The following is a 23,130-nucleotide window of genomic DNA, read 5'->3' on the forward strand; positions in this document are numbered from 1 at the left end:
ATTTTGCGTGTCCGAATTTGTACAGAAAATCAGAATTTCCAATCGGAACTTTTTCCGACCGAAAAATAGAGAACTTGCTCTCAATCTTTTGCTGGCTGGAATTCTGCCAGCAAAAGTCCGATGGCGCATACTTGCATTTTCCGACCAAAACCTCACATTGGACTTTTGCTGGTGGGATTTTTAATCGTGTGTACGCGGCATTGGCATGCGGAAAGCTGCTGAATGAATCCAGGGGCCTGCCTGGTCCACAGCCAGAGAAGTCTGGGTAAAACAAAGAAAGATGGCGGCACATCCAGAAATAAAATCAAAACAGTTTATTAAAGATCCAAAAAAAAAAAAAGAAGCGTAACACTTTTTTTGTTATCGTTTATTTCGGATTTGTTAATATTCGCTACTATTGTGATTTGGAAATTTGGTTACATCTGAAACTCTGAATAACGAAAATTTTGTTGCGAATTTTGATTTGCAATGAAACGCATCGCACATGTCTAAAGTTTATGATTCCCTTTAAAGTTCCGTAATTGTACAGTTTAACATTGCACTTCACTAAAGAATTTCATCATTAATTTGCTTAATGTTAATTTCCGGTGTATCAGCACTTGAGAATTCTCGATATTTTTGATAATTCTGCTTTCAAGTACTACACTTACTTCAATACTGACACTTTTACCCCCTTCCTGCCCAGGCCAATTTTCAGCTTTCAGCGTTCTCACACTTGGAATGACAATTGCTCAATCATGCTACACCAGACCAATTTTTGAGATACGGCACTGCGTTGTTTTAACTGACAATTGCGCGGTCATGCGACATAGTACAAAAACAAAATTGACCTCCTTTTTTTTCCACAAATAGAGCTTTCTTTTGGTGGTATTTGATCACCTCTGCGATTTTTATTGTAGACAAAAAAAGAGTGACAATTTTGAAAAAATATATACATTTTTAACTTTTTGCTATAATAAATAACCCAAATCGGTGTATTATTATTATTATTATTATTATTAAGGATTTATATAGTGCCAGCAGTTTGCGTATCCGTGTATATTATTTAGTCTGTAGGAAAGTTATAAAGTCCACCAATTATGATAACGGAAAATTCCTATCAAAATACTTACCGTCATTTTCCTTTCCTGATGGACTCCATGGCAGCCTACGTGTGGGTTTAGTCCCACCTCCACTACCCTATAGGACGATACTCCCATAAATCTTTGCTCCCTGCCAGAGGCTGTGTTCGGTAACTAGCCTACTCCAGCCATTTGGGAGGGAACTCCTGCTGCCATGGAGTCCATCAGGAAAGGAAAATTACGGTAAGTATTTTGATAGGAATTTTCCGTTTTCCTGACAGACTCCATGGCAGCCTACGTGTGGGAAATAACTCGCATGACACACCCGGGTGGGAAAAAATGCAGAACAAACAAAGATTTATTTAATACCATCAACTGACAGTACTTTAACACCAAAGTCAACTGAGGATAAAGCCGCTGGCTCAACACAATAAGGAGTCATAAAGGTATGAATCGATGACCAAGATGCCGCTCTGCAGATCACTTCAGGAGCCACATGGTGAGATGCTGCCCATGAGGTTGAAAGACTTCTAGTTGAGTGCGCTGTTACCGCCTCAGGAGGAGCCAAGCCCTTCTCTTTATATGCCCACTGGATTGTTTGTACGCACCAATGGATCTGACAGATGCCCGACGGCCCTTGTTTTTCCCATAAAACAGAACAAAAAGATAATCCGACTGACAGAAAGGAGCTGTTACTTTCAAATATTGCTTCAGGGAGCCACCAACATCAAGAGGGTGAACATCTGAGATTCCGGTGTATTTAAAAGTGGGGAGCAAGATTTCTTGGTTCTCATGAAAAATTTAAGTGACCTTAGGGTTTGACCCTAACATCGGGACCAGGACGACCCTGTCTGGGGAAAAAGGCAAGGAAAGGTTCTTTGGCTCCTAGAACTTGAATTTCAGACACTCTCTTTGCCGAGGTGATGGCCACCAAAAAGGCAGTCTTAATAGTAAGCTCTCTGATGGATAGTGGCTTATCAAGATATGAGAAAAAATCCAAAACTAGCGGAAGATCCCATTTGGGAGACCTGGGTTTCCTTTGAGGTCTTAATCTAACTGCTCCTTTGAAGAATTGTTGAATGAGAGCGTGCCTGGCCCACAACACACCGGTAAAGGCTGAGATAGCTGACACGTGTACGCGAAGGGAACTAACAGATAAGGGTAAATCTAGACCTGATTGCAGGAAACTTAAAATGTCTTGAACTGTAGGTTAAGGTGACCAGATTTTTAAAATGAAATCCGGGGACATACTTTTTTTTTTTAATTAGTAATGGCAGCAATCAGCGACTCATTGCGGGACTGCGATATTGCGGTGGACAAATCGGACACTAATGCAACGTAAACACCACTGGTTTTCCCATCAGAATAAACTCAGAAGGTTTTTCCAACGGAGTTCCACTAAAACTGTCTTGCCTACACACAATTACACCAAAGTCTGACCATCTAGAACAGGGGTCTCAAACTAGCGGCCCTCCAGTTGTTGCAAAACTACAAGTCCCATCATGCCTCTGCCTGATGGAGTCATGCTTTTAATTGTCAGCCTTGCAATGGCTCATGGGACTTGTAGTTTTGCAACAGCTGGAGGGCCACAAGTTTGAGACCCGTGATCTAGAACACGATGATGTACAACACATACGACGGGACTAGAAAAAGGAAGTTCGATAGCCAGTAGCCAATAGCCTCCGTCTCATACTGGCTTCAGAGCATGCATAGTTTTTGGTCCGTTGGAACAGCATACAGGCGAGCGGTTTTCCCGATAGGAAATGGTTCCGTCGGAAATATTTAGAACATGTTCCATTTCTAGGTCCGTCAGAATTTTAGAAAAAAAAAAAAGTCAGATGAGGCACACACGATCGGAATATCCGATGAAAAGATTCCGTCTGACTTTTTCTGACAGACATTCCGCTCGTGTGTACGCAGCAATAGTGACACTTTTGATACTTTGTGGGAACCAGTGACACTAATACAGTGATCAGTGCTTCCCTAGAAAATGACTGCCGGGGAAGGAAAGAGATGTGCAGGCAGGCGGCTGGCTGGGATTTGAGCCAAGGCAGAAGAACATGTGAGCGGAGCTGAATGGGCATGTGCTGGAAACTGAAGAAATAGTCCATCCGCTCTGACCAGCACATCATCATCAGAAAGGGACACAGATAATGGAAAAAATACACCCCCTAAGCTAGTAGGAGCGGGAGTATGTAATTCAGATTTTTTTTTTATTCTGCACTGACTGTCTTTGAAAATTACCCCAGCTCCTGTCGAAGTCAAATACGGGGACAAATCCGGTGACAGAATTTGTCCGGGGACAGGGTCCTCAATCTGGGGACTGTCCCCTGAAACCGGGGACACCTGGTCACCCTACTGTAGGTGTACCACATGAACTGGTTCTGGAAGACATATGAGATGAGAATTTAGCCCAAATTCCTTCATACACTCTGTTAGTACTCCGTCTTCTTGCATTCCGGAGAGTGGGAATAATTTTCTTGGGACATCCTAATGCTTCCAACCTTCCCCTCCCAAAAACCAAGCTCTCAACTGTAGGTGAGCTCGGCACGGGTGGAGAATTGTGCCTCGGGAGAGCAGGTCCCGTCTGATCGGAAGAAGTTTAGGCTCTCGGAAGCTGAGAAGAGAAAGGAGAGGAAACCAGGGCCTGTTGGGCCAATGAGGAATCACGGCTATTATTTCCACCTCCTCCCATCTGAGTCTCCTCAGGAATTGAAAGACGATAGGAATTGGAGGGAAGGCGTATGCTCTGTGGAACCACCAACGCTCTGTCAGTGCGTGCGTCCCGAAGGCTTGAGGGTCCTGGAATCTCGCGTAATACTTCAGCTTCCTGTTGAACTGAGAGGCAAAGAGATCTACTTCTGGAGAGATCCCCAAGGTTAGGATCTATTTGAACACATCCTCGTGGAGAGACCACTCATTGTTGTCTAAGTGGACTTGCGACAGGAAGTCCTCTTGTACATTGAGAGTTCCAGGAACATAAGCTGCCATCGGGTTGGCCAGATTCTTCTGCGCCCAAGAAAATGATCGGTTCCACCTCTTGTAGTAAGGACCGACTTTTGGTACCCCCTGTTTCCTTATATAGGCAACGGCTGTCGTATTGTCCAATCTGAGAACTACAGATGCCCTGGTTATCAGATGATGAAATGCCAGCAGAGCTTGGAAGGCCACACACAACTCTAGGATGTTTGACACTATTCCCCGAGAGGGGAAATCCCAAGTGCCCTGAGCCACTTCTGTTAGACAATGAGCCCTCCAACCTCTGTTGCTGGCATCTGATGTTTCCCGTGATCCACGTAGTTGGCAGAATTGAATGACACTTTCGAAGATTCTCCCGTTGAAGCTACCAGAAGAGGGAACTCCTCATTACCTGAGTGATGTGAATAAGTTGGGCTTTGTCCCCTGACCACTGGTGAAGAAACCCTTTCTGAAAGGGGCATGTCCTCCATTGTGCCCACTTCACCATTGGTATTTTGGAAACCATGGTGCCTATGATCCTTAGACAATGAAGTGCATTGTGATAGGGAGACGAGAGAGCCGACGAATTCTGTCCCAAACTATTACAATCTTCTCCTCGGGTAGAGAGATGGTACCTCTTACCGTGTTGAAGAGAGCTCTGAGGAACACAAGAAACTGAGAAGGATCTAACTGACTCTTCTCCAGGTTCAGGAGCCAGCCGAATTCCCTGAGAGTTGAGATAGCTTGATCTCTGTGTTCCAAGAGTTGATCTCTGTCCTGAGCCAGAAGGAGTAGATCATGGGTCTTCAAACTATGGCCCTCCAGTTGTTCAGGAACTACAATTCCCATCATGCCTAGTCATATCTGTGAATGTCAGAGTTTTACAATGCCTCATGGGATGTGTAGTTTTGCAACAGCTGGAGGGCTGTAGTTTGAGGATCCCTGGAGTAGATTGTCTAGGTAAGGATGGATACGTATCCCTCTGACCCTTAACAGGGCAACAATCGCCAACAGGACCTTTGAGAAGACACGTGGTGCAGTCGACAGACCAAAGGGAAGGCATGTAAATTGTAAGTGAAGATGGCCTATGGAGAATCGCAGGAATTGTTGGAAGTCTGTTGCCACAGGAACGTGGAAGTAAGCATTTTTGAGGTCTATGGAGACAAGCCAATCTCCCGGCTGAACTGACTGTTGGATCGTGGACAGAGTCTCCATCTTGAACCTTTCTTTTTTGATGAAACGATTCAGATGCGTCAAATCTATTACGGGTCTCCAAGCCCCATTCTTCATTTGGACCATGAAAAGAGGAGAATACATTCCCATACCGCGTTGATCGGCTGGAACGGGAATAGCAGCGCCTTGATCCAATAAAGATCTTACGTAGGCTGATAGGATTTGCCTTTTTTCCTCTGAAGCTGGAAAAGACGTGGGAACACACCTGAGTTTGAGAGCGCTGCTGAAGGTGTGGCCTGAAGAGACCGTTCTGACAGTCCAGAAGTCCTGGATCGAGGCCGTCCAGACATGCCAAAAGTGGAGGAGATGAGCCCCCACCTGGCCTGTCTGGATGGGCCCGATCTCAAAAGGACTTTGTCGCTTCCTTCTCTCCCGTTGAACTGCTCTTAGCCGACTTCTTGAAAGATGACTGCCTGGACTTCCATGACCTGGAAAATTCACATCCAGGCCTATAACAACGTGCCTTTCTGGCACGATCTTGATTCTGTCTCCTTGGAAAGGATCTTCTTTGGCCTTGCAGACGCCTGTCTTGAGGAAGAAATCCCGACTTGCCCCCAGTGGCCCGAGTTATGGCACTGTCTAACTTATTGCCGAAAAGAGAAGATCCATTAAAAGGGATCCAGCACCAAACCTGTTTTGAAGCTCGGCTAACCAAGTACAAAGACACAGGTCACGCTTAGCAGTAACAGAAGACAACATTATCAGAAAAGAATCATCTGTGTTAATGGAGCCATCAGATACTGATGATCCAACTATTCCGCCCCCCAGCAGGTGTTATAAGGGTGACCTTACCCCCAATGTATACCTGCTGCAAGAGGGCTGGCCACTAGCAGGCGGTGACGGATCCAGGGCTCTGGAAGGGTCTATCGGGCTTCAAGAAAAAAAAATAGCCTTGTTAGGAGAAAATAAAGCAGCAGAAAAAACAGGTAGCATACCTGTCCCTTAGAGATCCCATACCTTAGATGCAGAAAAACAGGTCACAGGAACACTGCCACAAACCAACAAGCATTCCAAGGCTTGCAGGCTGTTTTCTCCTTTTAAAACTGCCGCCTTTAATGACGTATTCAATGTGACAGCCATAGCGTTAGTGCGCATGTAATTTTTTTGTCACAATCTTTTGGAAAATTGAGAAATTAAAAAAAAAAAATTAACATTTTTTTTTTACATACTGTCACCAGTGCAGTACAGCAAAATTATATAACTGATGTGGCGGTGATCAGGGACACTATGTAAAAAAAATATATATTTTTTTAATAATTCTTTTACATACTGTAAATAGCAATATCGTACTACTCTGGGGAGGTGATTAGGATTTTGTTTTCTTTATACACTGTTATAAGCGACCATTTTTTTTATTTTTTATGAATGACATCCATTCATCCAGTGCAGGGGTAGGCAGGGGCGTACCTAGAGCATTTGGCACCCGGGGCGGATACTACATCTGGCACCCCCCCCCCCCCCTCCCATTTAAAATGAAAAAAAAAACACCCACAATTTATTTTCCATTTTCTCAAGAATATTTATTGTATACAGCACACGCCTGGATTCTGCACCCTGTATATAAGACATATCTGCATTCTGCACCCTGTATATAGCACATATCTGCATTCTGCACCCTGTATATGGGACATATCTGCACCCTGTATATAGGACATATCTGCACCCTGTATATAGGACATATCTGCATTCTGCACCCTGTATATAGGACATATCTGTACCCTGTATATAGCACATATCTGCATTCTGCACCCTGTATATAGGACATATCTGCACCCTGTATATAGCACATATCTGCATTCTGCGCCCTGTATATAGGACATATCTGCACCCTGTATATAGGACATATCTGCACCCTGTATATAGGACATATCTGCATTCTGCGCCCTGTATATAGGACATATCTGCACCCTGTATATAGGACATATCTGCACCCTGTATATAGGACATATCTGCATTCTGCGCCCTGTATATAGGACATATCTGCACCCTGTATATAGGACATATCTGCACCCTGTATATAGGACATATCTGCACCCTGTATATAGGACATATCTGCATTCTGCGCCCTGTATATAGGACATATCTGCACCCTGTATATAGGACATATCTGCACCCTGTATATAGCACCTATCTGCATTCTGCGCCCTGTATATAGGACATATCTGCACCCTGTATATAGGACATATCTGCATTCTGCGCCCTGTATATAGGACATATCTGCACCCTGTATATAGGACATATCTGCACCCTGTATATAGGACATATTTGCATTCTGCGCCCTGTATATAGGACATATCTGCACCCTGTATATAGGACATATCTGCATTCTGCGCCCTGTATATAGGACATATCTGCACCCTGTATATAGGACATATCTGCACCCTGTATATAGGATATATCTGCACCCTGTATATAGGACATATCTGCACCCTGTATATAGGACATATTTGCATTCTGCGCCCTGTATATAGGACATATCTGCACCCTGTATATAGGACATATCTGCATTCTGCGCCCTGTATATAGGACATATCTGCACCCTGTATATAGGACATATCTGCACCCTGTATATAGCACATATCTGCATTCTGCGCCCTGTATATGGAACATATCTGCACCCTGTATATAGGACATATCTGCACCCTGTATATAGGACATATCTGCACCCTGTATATAGGACATATCTGCATTCTGCGCCCTGTATATAGGACATATCTGCATTCTGCGCCCTGTATATAGGACATATCTGCATTCTGCGCCCTGTATATAGGACATATCTGCATTCTGCGCCCTGTATATAGGACATATCTGGATTCTGCGCCCTGTATATAGGACATATCTGGATTCTGCACCCTGTATATAGGACATATCTGGATTCTGAAATCCCCCCTCCCCCATCAGGTCAGCTACACTATACACATGGGAGGGGGGTGATGGACACAGCAGTCACCCTGACCCCCCCCCCCCCCCCAGACCAGCACAGGGTAGACACAATACTCCAGCCTCTTCTTACATCAACCCCCCCCCATCAGCTACACTATACACATGGCAGGGGGAGGGGGACACAGCAATCACCCTGACCCCCCCAGACCAGCACATGGCAGGGGTAGACACACTCCTCCAGCCCCTTCTTACATCAACCCCCCCAATCAGGTCAGACAGCTACACAATACACATGGCAGGGGGAGGGAGTGGTGGACATTGCAATCACAGTCACTGACCCCCCCACCTTAGACCAGCACAGGGGTAGACACAATTCTGCAGGCTGCAGCCTCTTCTTACATCAATCCCCCCTCCCCCCTGCTCACCACCTCAGGCTCTCAGTCGGCTAGGGAGGACTCTGTATTCACTGTGTGGAAGCAGCCACCCCAGCGGAGAGAGATGAGACAGACACACACAGGCAGCAGCAGTGGTGGGTGGAGGCGGAGCTAGCAGGAGGGAATACAGTCACTCACTGAACAGTCTGGAACAGTCCATTGTGGCCATGGCACGGGGGTGTTCTAAAAAAAACTAAAGTGAAAATTAGCAACCAGAGACAGCAGGGATGCCCTTGAGATGATCTGATGGTGTCACCCCGACTTGGGTGCAGAATGCACCCCCATATCAAAGTCACTTGGCCACTGACACCCCCCCAAAGTGTGGCACCTGGGGCGGACCGCGCCCCCGCCCCCATATTGGTACGCCCCTGGGGGTAGGCAACCTTTGGAAGGTTAAGATCTACCTAGAAAACGTGAAGGAAAGCAAAGTTTCACGGGAAGGTACTAGACAGCACCCTTAAAGAAAACAAAAAAAAAAGATCGAGCTCCCAATAAAAAGATATAGACGTAGTGTTCTGTACCCCCCCCAACTCTGTGTCCTCTGCCCCCTTCACATCACCCCAACCCCTCCCCTCACCCAACAGTAGTGTCCTACACCTCCAATGCAGTGTCCTCTGCCCGCATCACCCCCCCCACTATAGTGTCCTCTGCCCCCATAGCAGTGTTCTCTGTACCCTCCCCCCACAGTAGTGCCCCCCCAAAACAGTGTCCCCTGCTCCATTCACATCACCCCCCTCCCATTGTTGTGTCCTCTACCCCCCTACCTTTAGCAGTGTCCTCTGCCCCCGAAAACAGTGTACTCTGTAGGGATGAGCCGAACACCCCCAGGTTCGGTTCGCACCAGAACCTTCGAACGGACCTAAAATTCATACGAACTTTAGAACCCTATTAAAGTCTATGGGACTCGACCATTCAAAATCAAAAGTGCTAATTTTAAAGGCTAATATGCAAGATATGCAACAGACAACACCATCAATAAGGGGTATCTTCAGGTGTATACACCCACTTTAACCCCTGCAGATGCCTGTATTAGAGAATACCAGTAATAAAGGGTAGATACAGGTGTATATTGTGCTGTGCTGTAGCCACACAACACCCACTAACTCTTGCAGATGCCTGTATTAGAGAACACCAGCAATAAAGGGTAAATACGGGTGTATATTGTGCTGGAGGCACACATCACCCACTAACTCCTGCAGATGCCTTTATTATAGAACACCAGTAATAAAGGGTAGATACAGGTGTATACTGTGCTGGAGGCACACCACACCCACTAACTCCTGCAGATGCCTTAATTAGAGAAAAACAGCAATAAAGGGTAGATACAGGTGTATACTGTGCTGGAGGCACACAACACCACTTTAACTTTAAGATGCCAGAGAAAAGAACACACTGTCCATGCCTATCTAGTCCTTTCCCTGCACGCCGGAACACACTACACAAGGCCGCCGCTGTGGGGCGTGTACTAAACCCCCTGAGCTATAATTGGCCATATCATGAGCCAGCAATGCACTGTGATGGCGTAGTGCATTGTGGGCCATTTGTGCCACACGAATTTGGTGCGAACGGTCCACAAAGTTCTGAATTCGCTGAACAGACGAACGGCCGATGTTCGAGTCAAACACCGAGCTCATCCTAGTCCTCTGCCTCCCCATCCCCCAAAGCAGTATCCTCAATCCCTCCTCCCCCCCTCACTGTAGTGTCCTCTGTCCCCTTCCAAAAATGTCTCCCCCCCCACCCCACCCCACATGTACACAGGCTGTGTAGGTAGCACTTCCTACCTGCATGTGTACAGCAGAGGACATGAGATAGCATAGTGCTGAGTGGACGGTGGGAGCAGGAGCTGCCGGAATTAACATTTCATGAGCTGGTGATTGGTTGCTAGGACTGCCTAGAACCAATCACTGAGCAGCTCCCACCCCTGACCTCCTTTCAAAGCTAAGCAGTCCACCTACCGGCTCCCTGCAGTCAACCGGTAGATCACAATCAACGGCTTGCCGACCCCCGATTCAGTGTGTACCATTGTGAAGTTCTGATTGTCCACAGCTATCGTGGTATAAATGCACTGTGATTGGCCCTGTCTATACCAAGTGATCACTGTGACCAATCACACAGATCAACATAATAGTACACAATGAATGGCTATGAATGGAAGCCATTCATTGTGTACAATAGCCATGTGATCTGCTGTGATTGGTCACAGCAATCACATGGTCCAGTACACTGATCTGTCATCCGCTGTGTCTGGTGGACAGGGTGACAGATCACACCGCATCATGGTCCATGATCCTGGAAAGGATCTCATATGAAGTCCACCCAGGATAGGAGCGCTCCCGCTTGGCCTTCATATTACTATAGGCCAGGTGGGAAGCTGTTTAAGCATAAACTGTGTGAGGGAATACGTAAAAACATGCTCATTTCTCTTTCTCTTTCTCTTTCTCTTTCTCTTTCTCTTATTAGTTTATGAAGAAGAGCAAAAATCAGAAAGAAGAGGCTGACAAAATGGATGAAGAAACACTTAACGATGAGCACTGGTACCTGGATGTGTCCGAGGAGGAGGAGTAAGAGTTGTAAATAGGGCTGCAACTAACAATTATTTTTCATTAGCTGGCCAATCATTGTTTTGATGACTTGGATAAAAACCTCAATATGACATTTTTTCTTTTATTTAAAAATATTTAAATGAATAAATGGAGTGTCACACACAAACTGCAGAATAAAAAATCCTCACATTAACATGACACAACGGTACACATTTTTAAAAACAGAACAAAAAATACAAACTTTCAGAAACTTTGCATTGGAATATAAGAATTTTAACATGTCCACATGCTCAGGGCTGAGGCTGGCTCTGCAGCAGATACTGGTCCACCCACACTTGTCCTCCAGGATGTTCGCAGCAGCTACAATGCACCATTGTCATTCACAAAGGCAATTATTTTCTGAGCCAGAATTTCAGATTTTGCAGTGACCTCTTTCAAGCCAATCTGCAATATTTGCTGCTGTATAGAAATCATATTCCACCCCTCCTCTATGTAAGAATACGCAAGAAAAATCCCCCAATATAATGGGATTATAGCGACCCACAGACATGTCCACCCTGACCCGATCCCAATCCAGACAGATGGAAACCCCATTTTCCATCCGTCTTGCCGATCGGATGAAAACAGACAGGCGATCGGTAATCATCCGATCCCCCCATAGGGTTGAGCGGACTCTCTGAAAAGTCTGTCCCTGCACAGAGTGCAGAGACGGACTTGCCATCTGCCGGCTCAGCGGGGATCAACAGAGCGATCCCCACTGAGCAAGCAGATGGCTAAATACGGACAGCCCCATGTGAAAGGGGCCTTAGGGATTTTTCTTGCATATTTCTATTAGGGATGATGGCCCATACCCTTAAAACCATACCTCCTCACCTCTATGTAACACCTCTATGTAGTAGCATGTAATGCCAAGGTAAGCCTTGGTCACTATACTTGTTCATATGCCCACAGTAAAGACAATTCTGCTTTTATTGGCAGATTTCCAGAGGGGACTGTGATATAATATTATGCATGACAGGGTCCCTTGTCATAGGTAGCTTGAAAAAAGAAAACAAATGCAGCCACCACATCTAAAGGACAAGCTTACTGTGCTTGCTCTCTCTAAGAAATTTAGTAGCGGCAGCATGCTTTTTGTATCATCTGTCATGATAGGATTAAAACTAGGGTTGCACCGATATTAGTACTGAGTATTTTCACAAGTATCGGTACTCGTGCAAATGCACTGATACCTGAAACCGATGCTTTCAGGCCCGGTTCTTTGAGCTGTCAGTGGGTCTCCCCTGTTGACAGCTGAAGTGTTAAAGAAGTCCGGTAATTGGAGCTGTCAAAAAAAAAGCAGCCGGCAATATTTATTAACAACATTGCTCAGCCGTGAAACACTAAAATAAAAAGAAATATTGTTTCTTTTTGAATCTTTCTGTTTCTTCATCTGCAGATCAAAGGGATGAACAAATGTTCCTCTGTTTAACTCCTTATAAACCCTTAATTTACTCTAATCAGCCTTAATTAACTCCCTATTCTTCTCCATTTAATTATTTTCCTGCTTTTTTTGTTTGCTTTTGTTAGTGAATATTTTTACACATACATATTAACGTATATTTACACATTTCACATTGAAAAAGCGCAAAATTAAAAAAAAAATCTATTTATTTAATTTGTAAATAACTTTTCAATGCCTTGTACCACAGCTGAAGTGAAAACAAAACAGTTGCAGTAGGTGTCGGTAATTGGTATCAGCGCCTACTAAAAGAAAAGTTATCGGTACTTGTAAAAAAATAATGCTATCGGTGCATCCCAAGTTAAAACTAAAAATGTGTCCTTCATAGTACAAAAACAAATCTGCAGATAATCACTACTTTAAAGTGGTTGTAAACCACGACAGTAAAACAAACAAAAACTTTCCCCTGTAAGGCAATTACATTATGAAATACCGAAGCCCTCCAGCAGTGTGATGTCACCACTGACGGGGCTTCCGTCTTCCCCGATTTTCCTTCCGGGTTTGCGGGCTCTGGCTGTATGGGTGGCAGGGAGCCGCTATGATGTCACTTCCACTCATGCGCCCAGGGGCCATCGGCTCCAGCACAGAGCTCTGAAGAACCAGCACGGTATGTTGGACCTTCCTTCCACGGTATGTTGGACGGTATGTTGGACCTTCCAAGCGCATGTGCAGGTGCTGTCACCCTTCATAGATACAGACAGGTGAGTAAGCATAGCCACTGTAGGACAGATAGTATGTTATTTTCAGGGTCACCAGGTAAAAACAAAGAGGGAAAAAGCCCTGGAAAAAGAACCAAATGCAGCCACCACATCTAAGGACTGTCTATGGATGTCACAAACAGGACCCAGAAGTCTGATGACGCCAGTATGGTGAAACGTATGTAGAAGCGTGGACACGTCACTTCCGGGTCCTGTATGTGACATCCATCTTATCAGTATATCTAGAACGAGGCATGGATCGCACACCGCCGAGATTTTGATATACCAACCCACACATGCTGTAGACACCTTAGGGCTGGGAAATGGCATAGTCACATGTGAGTGTAACCTTTGATACATTTTTTTTTATTATCAATTTTAATAAAACTTACTACACCATAAGGTTTCTTCTTTGTGTCCCTGGTGGAGTCGATTCCCTTGTCCTCAGCCTTTCCTGGAGGGGGTCTCATAGATGTCTACCTAGGATCCATTTGGTCCATTCAATCAAAGCGCAATTTCACCTACTGTAAAAAGTGGTCAAACACCTCTGGTGACTTACCGCATTATCACTCGTGGTAAAGCTTGTATTTGAAGGAACATCAGACCAGAAGATTTTATATGTTCATGGCGTTGGGTTTGTCACTTTGGACATTAATAGTTTATGTGTATATGTATACCAATTCATACAGTGCCTTGCAAAAGTATTCCCCCCCCATTGGCTTTTTACCTATTTTGTCCCATTACAGCCTTTAGTTATTTTAATTTTAATCTGTATATATGTGATGGATCAGAACACAATAGTCTAAGTTGGTGAAGTAAAATTAGAAAAATATATACATAAAACTATATTTCAGAAATAAAAAATAATTTCCATGTGCGTATGTATTCACCCCCTTTGTTATGAAGCCCATAAAAAGCTCTGGTGCAGCCAATTACCTTCAGAAATCACATAATTTGTGAAATGAAGTCCACCTGTGTGCAATCTAAGTGTCACATGATCTGTCATTACATATACACACCTTTTTGAAAGGCCCCAGAGGCTGCAACACCTAAGCAAGAGGAACCACTAACCAAACACTGCCATGAAGACCATGGAACTCTCCAAACAAGTAAGGGACAATGGTGTTGAGAAGTACAAGTCAGGGTTAGGTTATAAAAAATATCCAAATCTTTGATGATCCCTAGGAGCGCCATCAAATCAATCATAACCAAATGGAAAGAACATGGCACAACAGCAAACCTGCCAAGAGGCGGTCGCACACCAAAACTCACGGACTGGGCAAGGAGGACATTAATCAGAAAGGCAGCACAGAGACCAAGGGTAACCCTGGAGGAGCTGCAAAGTTCCACAACAGAGACTGGAGTATCTGTACATAGGACAACAATAAGCCGTACGCTCCATAGAGTTGGGATTTATGGCAGAGTGGCCAGAAGAAAGCCATTACTTTCAGCAAAAAACAAAACGCCATGTTTTGAGTTTGTGAAAAGGCATGTGGGAGACTCCCAAAATTTATGGTGGAAGGTGCTCTGGTTTGATGAGACTAAAATTAAACTTTTTGGCCATCAAAGAAAACGCTGTCTGGCACAAACCCAACACATCACATCACCCTAAGAACACCATCCCCACTGTGAAACATGGTGGTGGCAGCATCATGCTGTGGGGTGTTTTTCAGCAGTCGGGACTGGGAAACTGGTTAGGAAAAATGGATGGTGCTAAATACAGGGATATTCTCGAGCAAAACCTGTACCACTCTGTGTGTGATTTGAGGCTAGGACGGAGGTTCACCTTCCAGCGGGACAATGACCCCAAGCACACTGTTAATGCAACAATTGAGTGGTTTAAGGGGAAACATGTAAATGTGTTGGAATGGCCTAGTCAAAGCCCAGACCTCAATCCAATAGAAAATCTGTGGTCAGACTTGCTGTTCACAAGCGCAAACCATCCAACTTGAAGGAACTGGAGCAGTTTTGCAAGGTGGAATGGGCAAAAATCCCAGTGGTAAGATGTGGCAAGCTCATAGAGACTTATCCAAAGTGACTTGGAGCTGTGATAGCCGCAAAAGGTGGCTCTACAAAGTATTGACTTTAGAGGAGTGAATAGTTATGCACATTGACTTTTTTAACCTTTTATGTTGTCCTATTTGTTGTTTGCTTCACAATAAAAAAAAACAACTTCAAAGTTGTGGGCATGTTCTGTAAATTAAATGATGCAAATCCTCAAACAATCCATGTTAATTCCAGGTTGTGAGGCAACAAAACACAAAAAAATGCCAAGGAAGTGAATACTTTTGCAAGGCACTGTATGTTGTATTCATCTATTCACAATGTTTTATAGCGCCAACACCTTTACCTTTGCCTATTCACAAGAAAGGTATTATAACAAATCCACATATAGCCATTGGATAAGTCTTTGTTCCACAAGGACATACAGTATATGGCACAGGCGTACACACAGGGTCTGCTGGGTGTGCCTGGACACACCCTAATCGCCTAGTGTGCATTAGCATTGCCATAATAGAAGAGCTTAAGCGCTTCTCTTTCACTGTGTTGGCACAGAGAGCAATTTGCCAGGACCATATACATACACACATGTTTGAGCTTTGGGGCGCACACCGTAATACAAAAGGTTGCGCACACCTATGGGCACTGGGAAAATGTACTGCACACATCCAAACAAATGGTCCTGTTGCTACCAAGAAGCTTTCAGTAAGGCCGCGTACACACGCGCAGACTGTTCGCCCAACTTTGTCCGTCAAACAGTTTCGGCAAACAGTCCGCTCAAAATTAGCATGGACGGACATGGCCACACACGACGAACGAACAGTTTGCTGAAACCGTGCGCGATGACGTGAACGGCGCGTACGACGGGACGAAAAATACGACGTCCTATACACTGCATTATAACTTTCGGCGTGTAAATCCTTTCTGAGCATGCGCGGAACTTAGTTTGACGAACAAGCCTACACACGGGCGGACTGTTCGCTGAAACAAGGTTTCAGCGGACAGTTTTTCGGAAATTCCGTAAAACCTTGTTCGTCAAACTGTCCGCTGAAACTGTCCGCTGAAAGCCCACACACGAGCGGACTGTCCGCCCAAACACTGTTCAGCGGACAAAGTTGGGCGAACAGTCCGCGCGTGTGTACGCGGCCTCAGTTTCAAGGTTCTATCACTTCTGTGTCTATCAATATAACAATGTATTATGGATTGGATGGTACAGCCTGCTGCCCATGTGGAAAAAGGACTTAGTGGCCATAGGGAGTCAGGCAAGATCATGTCCATGGAAGCTTTTGCCACAAGTTGGATAAAAGCATGCCCTGGGATTCGTGCAGGGAATGCCGGCTCCCACAGGGTTGTAGCTTGCCCAGGTAAATAAAACAGTGTGTATATTAAATTGTTTTATTCTTTTTTTCCTTTAGAAGTCATATTATTGAAACACAGAGCTTCTCTGCCTGTCAAGAATTAAGTTTTGGGCGGATGTCTTTTCAAAACTTTAACCCAGAGGTTGAGGTGAGCACTGGATGATATACTGAATTATTTTGCCAATGGGACTTACAGACTCTACTGCAGTCATATTGTGCGCATTTTAGGAGGAAACTCCTCCCAGCCATCCTTCTCTCTCCTCCTTTTTTCTTTCATGTGAATGAAAAGAGACTGTCGCGTTGCCTTAGGGTCCATTCACATGGGGCAGATCTATTTGATGGACTCCACTTGCTCAGCGAGGGAATGCTCCGCTGACCCCCACAGAGCAGGTGAATGACAGGCCCATCTACGCTCCACTGTACATAGCAGAGGTGGACATGGTCCCACTCTCCTCTATGGGGAGATCGGATGAAAACAGACCACCTGTTCTTTTTTCATCCGATCCAATCTGCCAGACGGATAGAAAATAGGACATCCACCCCTCTGGATTTGGCGGAGAGGATCGGATCGGATTGCAGTAGGTGTCAACAGACATGTACGCTGAAATCCGCCACTCCATAGGAATGAATGGATTGCCCGATCAGGCCTGAAAAACTGACAGGTGGATCTGATTGGACAGCCTGTGTAAAAGGGGCATTAAAGTGGTTATAAAGACATATTTTATTTTTTCCTAAAAGAAGAAACATGTCATACTTACCTGCTCTGTTGAATGGTATTCTGCAAATCAACCCAAACTTCTCTTCTAGGGTCCCTTGCCGGTATTGTCCACTCCTCTTCTCTGAGTGCCCCCATAGCAAGCTGTGTGTTGTGGGGACACTTGTACAGGCGCACTCCTGAGCTAGGCTGTGTGCGTCTATAGACACACACAGCGTGACTCGGCCCTGTCCCCCAGCTCCCTCCTCACAGGATTTGATTGACAGTAGCAGGAGCCAATGGCTCCTGCTGCTGCCTCTGTGTCCTGTGTGAAAAGGGAGAGAGGAGAGAGCTGCTGCAAACGTGCACAGCGCAGAATCAGGATAGAACTCGGGTAAGTATTTACAGGTTGTGCTGAGGGGGAGCTGATCAAGGAAGGTTTTTTACCTTAAAGCTGTGTTTTAAAAAGTTTTAAGAATGACAGTTTTATCGGGAGCAGTGGTTTTTTAGAATGCTTAAAGTGAAACAATAAAAATGAAATTTTCGATATAGCGATAAACATTCTGTGTAGGTTATAGATCAATTAACACCTAACTACTTATTCCTTATATTGCTCCTGTCCATATATGTCTATTGCTTAGATTTGCTTTTTAGTATGTCAGTATAGATTGACATCATGGGTTTCCGTCCATTGAGGACTCACAACGAGGCGCACATATCCTTGTATATTTAATGGCGATGAGTCAGTGCGTCGCCCGTTCCCCCAGACGAAACGTGCGTAGGGAGGTTGACGCGCTGACGTCATCGCGACCTGTATGTGAACGGGTGTATGCTGCCGGCCGGCGAAAAGTGCTTTTAATCTGCTTGTTTTTACGTTATACATGTAAGTGCAATTTTTTTTTATTAAATATTACCCTACGGATTCACACTATGGCCAGTCTTTCTTTCATCTTTATGAATTTATGACAGAGGTGTGCTCCGTATGGTCGCTGCTGTCCCTGGTCTATCATTGACGTTTGATCAAGGAAGAGTGATGCCAGTGATTTGAATCCGAAACGTCTCCTACTGTATGAATACTATCTAGGTGGTCTGTGGCAGTGCCATTACCGGGTTGATGTTTGGATATATACAGGCTTCAATTAAAGTGGAGGGCCACCCTAAAAAAAAAAAAAAATGCATTAATATTCTTAAAAAAAATGTAATGTTACCTGGCTAGAAATCCCTGTTGCTAGGCAGTCTTACTAATATGCCTTCTTCCTGCTCCTCTGTGATCTTCGGTCTTCTCCCCTCCTCCGCGCTGTCTTCTGGGTAATGGGGCACACTGTGTTCTGGGAACTGTGTGTTCCCTAACACAGCGCGTCCCATTCACAAAGCGCAGCGCGACTCGCCGCATGCGCAGTAGGAAACAGGCAGTGAAGCTGCAAGGCTCCACTGCCTGTTTCCCTTAGTGAGGATGGCAACGCTGGGACCCGAGGGACATGTCAGCCTTGGCGGCCCTGGAAAGGTAAGTCTCCTTATTAAAAGTCAGCAGCTACTTTTGTTTCAGCTGCTGACTGAATTTTTTAGGGCTGAAACACCGCTTTAACCACTTCCCGACCAGCGCACGACGATGTACGTCGACAGAATGGCACGGGCAGGCATATTGGCGTACAGGTACGTCCAATATTCAATGCTGCCCTGCCATCGGGAGCACGCCGCCGCCGGCGCGCTCCCGCACTGGTCGGGACCCCCGTGAGTCCGCGATCGTCTCACGGAGCGGCCGAATGGAGGAAATGCTGTGTAAACAACATTTCTCCATTCTGCCTAGCAACTAGTGACGCTGATCTCTGCTTCATGTGATTGGAGCAGAGATCAGTGTTCACTAAATGAAAGCCCAACCCCCCCACAGTTAGTAACACACCCCTAGGAACACTTAACCCCTACACTGCCACCCACTGGTTAACCCTTTCACTGCCAGTGTCATTTACACAGGAATCACTGCATTTATATAGCAGTGATTACTGTATAAATGACAATGGTCCCAAAAATGTGTCAAAAATGTCCGATGCGTCCCCCACAATGTCGCAGTCACAATAAAAATCGCTGATCGCCGCCATTACTAGTAAAAAAAAATAATAATAAATTATTAATAAAAATGCTATAAAACTATCCCTATTTTGTAAACGCTATAACTTTTGCGCAAACCAATCAATAATCGCTTATTGCGATTTTTTTTTAACAAAAATATGTAGAAGAATATGTATCGGCCTAAACTGAGGGAAAAAAATGTTTTTTTATATATTTTTGGGGGATATATATTATAACAAAAAGTAAAAAATAATGTGTTTTTTTCAAAATTGTCGCTCTATTTTTGGTTATAGCGCAAAAAATAAAAACCGCAGGGGTGATCAAATACCACCAAAAGAAAGCTCTATTTGTGGGAAAAAAAGGACGTCAATTTTGTTTGGGAGCCACGTCGCACGACCGCGCAATTGTCAGTTAAAGCGACGCAGTGCCGAATCGCAAAAAGTGGTTTGGTCTTTGACCAGCAAAATGGTCCGGTCTGCAAGTGGTTAAACCCCGGACCAATTGGCAGCCTAAGGACCAGAGGTCTTTTTACAATTTCACACTGCACTGCTTTAACTGGTAATTGCGCGGTCATGTAATGTTGTACCCAAACTATGGTATTTGATTGCCTCTGCGATTTTTATTTTTTACGATATAAAAGGAAAAAGAGTGAAAATTTTGAAAAAAAAATATATTTTCTACTTTTTGTTATAAGAAAAATCGAATAAACTAAATTTTAGTCATACATTTAGGCCAAAATGTATTCAGCCACATGTCTTTAGTAAAAAAAATGTCAATAAGTGTATATTTATTGGTTTGCGCAAAAGTTATAGCGTCTACAAACTAGAGTACATTTTCTGGAATTTACACAGCTTTTAATTTATGACTGCCTATCTCATTTCTTGAGGTGCTAAAATGGCAGGGCAGTACAAAACCCCCCCAAATGACCCCATTTTGGAAAGTAGACACCCCAAGGAAATTGCTGAGGGGCATGTTGAGCCCATTGAATATTTTTTTTTTGTCCCAAGTGATTGAATAATGACACAAAAAAAAAAATTAAGTTTACAAAAAGTTGTCACTAAATGATATATTGCTCACACATGCCATAGTTATATGTGGAATTGCACCCCAAAATATATTCTGCTTGGATACCACATATGTGGGACTTTTTGGGAGCCTAGCCGCGTACGGCACCCCGAAAACAAATCACTGCCTTCAGGATTTCTAAGGGTGCAAATTTTTGATTTCACTCCTCCCTACCTATCACAGTTTCGAAAGGCCATAAAATTCCAAAATAGCACAACCCCCCCCCCCCCCCCCAAATGACCCCATTTTGGAAAGTAGACACCCCAAGCTATTTACTGAGAGGCATGCTGAGTCCATGAAATATTTTATATTTTGCCACAAGTTGCGGGAATATTACAAACTTTTTTTTTTTGCACAAAGTTGTCACTAAATGATATATTGCTCACACATGCTATGGGCATAAGTGAAATTACACCCCAAAATAAATTCTGCTGCTTCTCCTGAGTACGGGGATACCACATGTGGGGGACTTTTTGGGAGCCTAGCCATGTACGGGACCCCGAAAACCAAGCACCGCCTTCAGGATTTAAATATAAAACGCTACCAAAAAAACCTGTTAGCGATCGCAGGGATCAGGCCTGACTCTGCGAATGCTGCAGTTATGTGTTTAGTATTTTGTAAGTGACCGTGAATGATCGATACTGCACTTGGGTGGGCTGGGCAGAGGGGCAAAATGCAGGTGCTAGCAGGTATCTGGGCTGATCCCGCTAACAATGCGCTTTTTTGGAAGCCTAAACTGCTGGGGACGCTAGTATAGATCTGATCGGATCAGATATTGATCTGTTCAGATACTGTACCACTACGGGAGGTGTATGCTTTGCGCGTGGGTGTTCGCAGTACTGGCACTAACCTAGCGCTGCCTGGGGCGACGCAGACCCTGACCCTAAAACCTAATTGATATCACCCGCCGGGTGATCAGGGGGTTAAACCTTTATTGGGTAATAAATGGTGGGTTCCCTGATGCTATAAAAAGCAAACTAACTAACCAGAGTCACCCGTAACACTTATACGGTGATCACTGGTGAAAGGGTTAACTAGGGGCAATCAGGGGGTTAAAATATTCATTAGGTAGTATATGGGGCTCCCTGACGCTATATAAAAACCTGACGGGGCACCTAAATAACTAACTGGCTAACCAGCGTCACCAGTGACACTTATACGGCGATCGCTGGTGAAAGGGTTAACTCTAGGGGCAATCAGGGGGTTAAAATCTTTATTAGGTAGTATATGGGGGTACCTAACGCTATAAAAACCTTGCGGTGAACCTAAAAAATAACTAGCTACCTGGCGGCACCAGTGACACTAATGCAGCGATCAGAAAAACTATTGCTTAGTGACACTGGCAAAAGGGGGTGAAAGGGTTACCTGGGGGCAATCAGGGGGTTAAAACCTTTATTAGGTAGTATATGGGGGTCCCGGACGCTATATAAAAACCTGACGGGGAACCTAAATAACTAACTGGCTATCCAGCATCACCAGTGACACTTATGCAGTAATCGCTGGTGAAAGGGTTAACTCTAGGGGCAATCAGGGGGTTAAAACCTTTATTAGGTTGTATATGGGTGTACCTAACGCTATAAAAACCTGGCAGTGAACCTAAAAAAATAACTAGCTACCTAGCGGCATCAGTGACACTAATGCAGCCATCAGAAAAACGATTGCTTAGTGACACTGGCAAAAGGGGGTGAAAGGGTTAACTCTAGGGGCAATCAGGGGGTTAAACCTTTATGGGGGGGGTAGGGGGCTACCCTGGACCTAACACTAACTGCCCTGACACTTTTTACTGTCACAACTGACACTAAATGCAGTGATCAGTAAATAAATGATCACTGCGATCAGTGACACTGTGACTGGGAGGGGCGATCGGGGGAGTGATCAGGGGGTGATTTGTGTGCCTATGTGTACCTACGTATCAGTGTAGTGATTGGTGCACACTTACTATGTCCTCTCCTCGCAGTCCGGTCAAAAAGACTGCCCGGAGGAGAGTGACATCACTTCCTCCCTACCTGTGTTTACACTACACAGGCAGGGGAAGCTTCTCATTCGCCAGGAGCGATCGAGAGGGGATGGCCCGGATCGCTCCTGAAGCGAAACGGACCGCCGCAGCCAGCTGGAGGGGGTCCGATCGGACTCCCTCCCGCTGGAAGGCAAGCACGTACGGGTACGGCTTGTGCACGTACATGCCATTCTGCCAACGTATATCTACATGCGGCGGTCCTTAAGTGGTTAAGCTTGCCTCTGGTAAGCGTACAATCTATGTGGTGGTGGATCACGTGTTGGTGGTGTCTGTTCAATCATAGTTTTCATTCACCTTTATCCTATTGGACTTTATTTTTCACTATTAATATCGGATTGCTCTTTATTTAAATACACTAATGGGGCATATTTATATCACGTATATATAAGTTAGCGCAGCTTTTTTCCGTCACTACATTTATACTTGTGCATATCTCACAATTTAGAGCTGCTGCTGTTAGGGGGTATTGTGTTTGTTTCGTTTTTTCATTTTTTATTTTCTTTTTTATTTCTATTTTAAAAAAAAAAAATTTTCGTGCAGTATTTTCTTGTTTATTCCATTGTTTTACAGACTTGCAGCAAAATGACATATTGAGGGCAAGCGGCATGGTATGGTTCGGG

General features: G+C 44.7%; 1 protein-coding gene across 1 annotated transcript in view; it reads left to right on the plus strand.

Moving 5' to 3' along the window:
* Window positions 1-23,130, plus strand: part of VPS26B (VPS26 retromer complex component B) — a 100,404-nt gene that overhangs the window by 75,917 nt on the left and 1,357 nt on the right. The window contains exons 6-7 of the mRNA XM_077455922.1: window positions 11,030-11,130; window positions 16,725-16,815. Of these exons, the coding sequence (XP_077312048.1) occupies window positions 11,030-11,130; window positions 16,725-16,815 (192 nt within the window). The remainder of the gene's footprint in view (window positions 1-11,029; window positions 11,131-16,724; window positions 16,816-23,130) is intronic.

The sequence above is a fragment of the Lithobates pipiens genome, unplaced genomic scaffold (genome assembly GCF_037356315.1).
Source record: "Lithobates pipiens isolate NorthernLeopardFrog02 unplaced genomic scaffold, aLitPip1_a1.2 Scaffold_27, whole genome shotgun sequence".
NCBI lineage: Eukaryota > Metazoa > Chordata > Amphibia > Anura > Ranidae > Lithobates > Lithobates pipiens.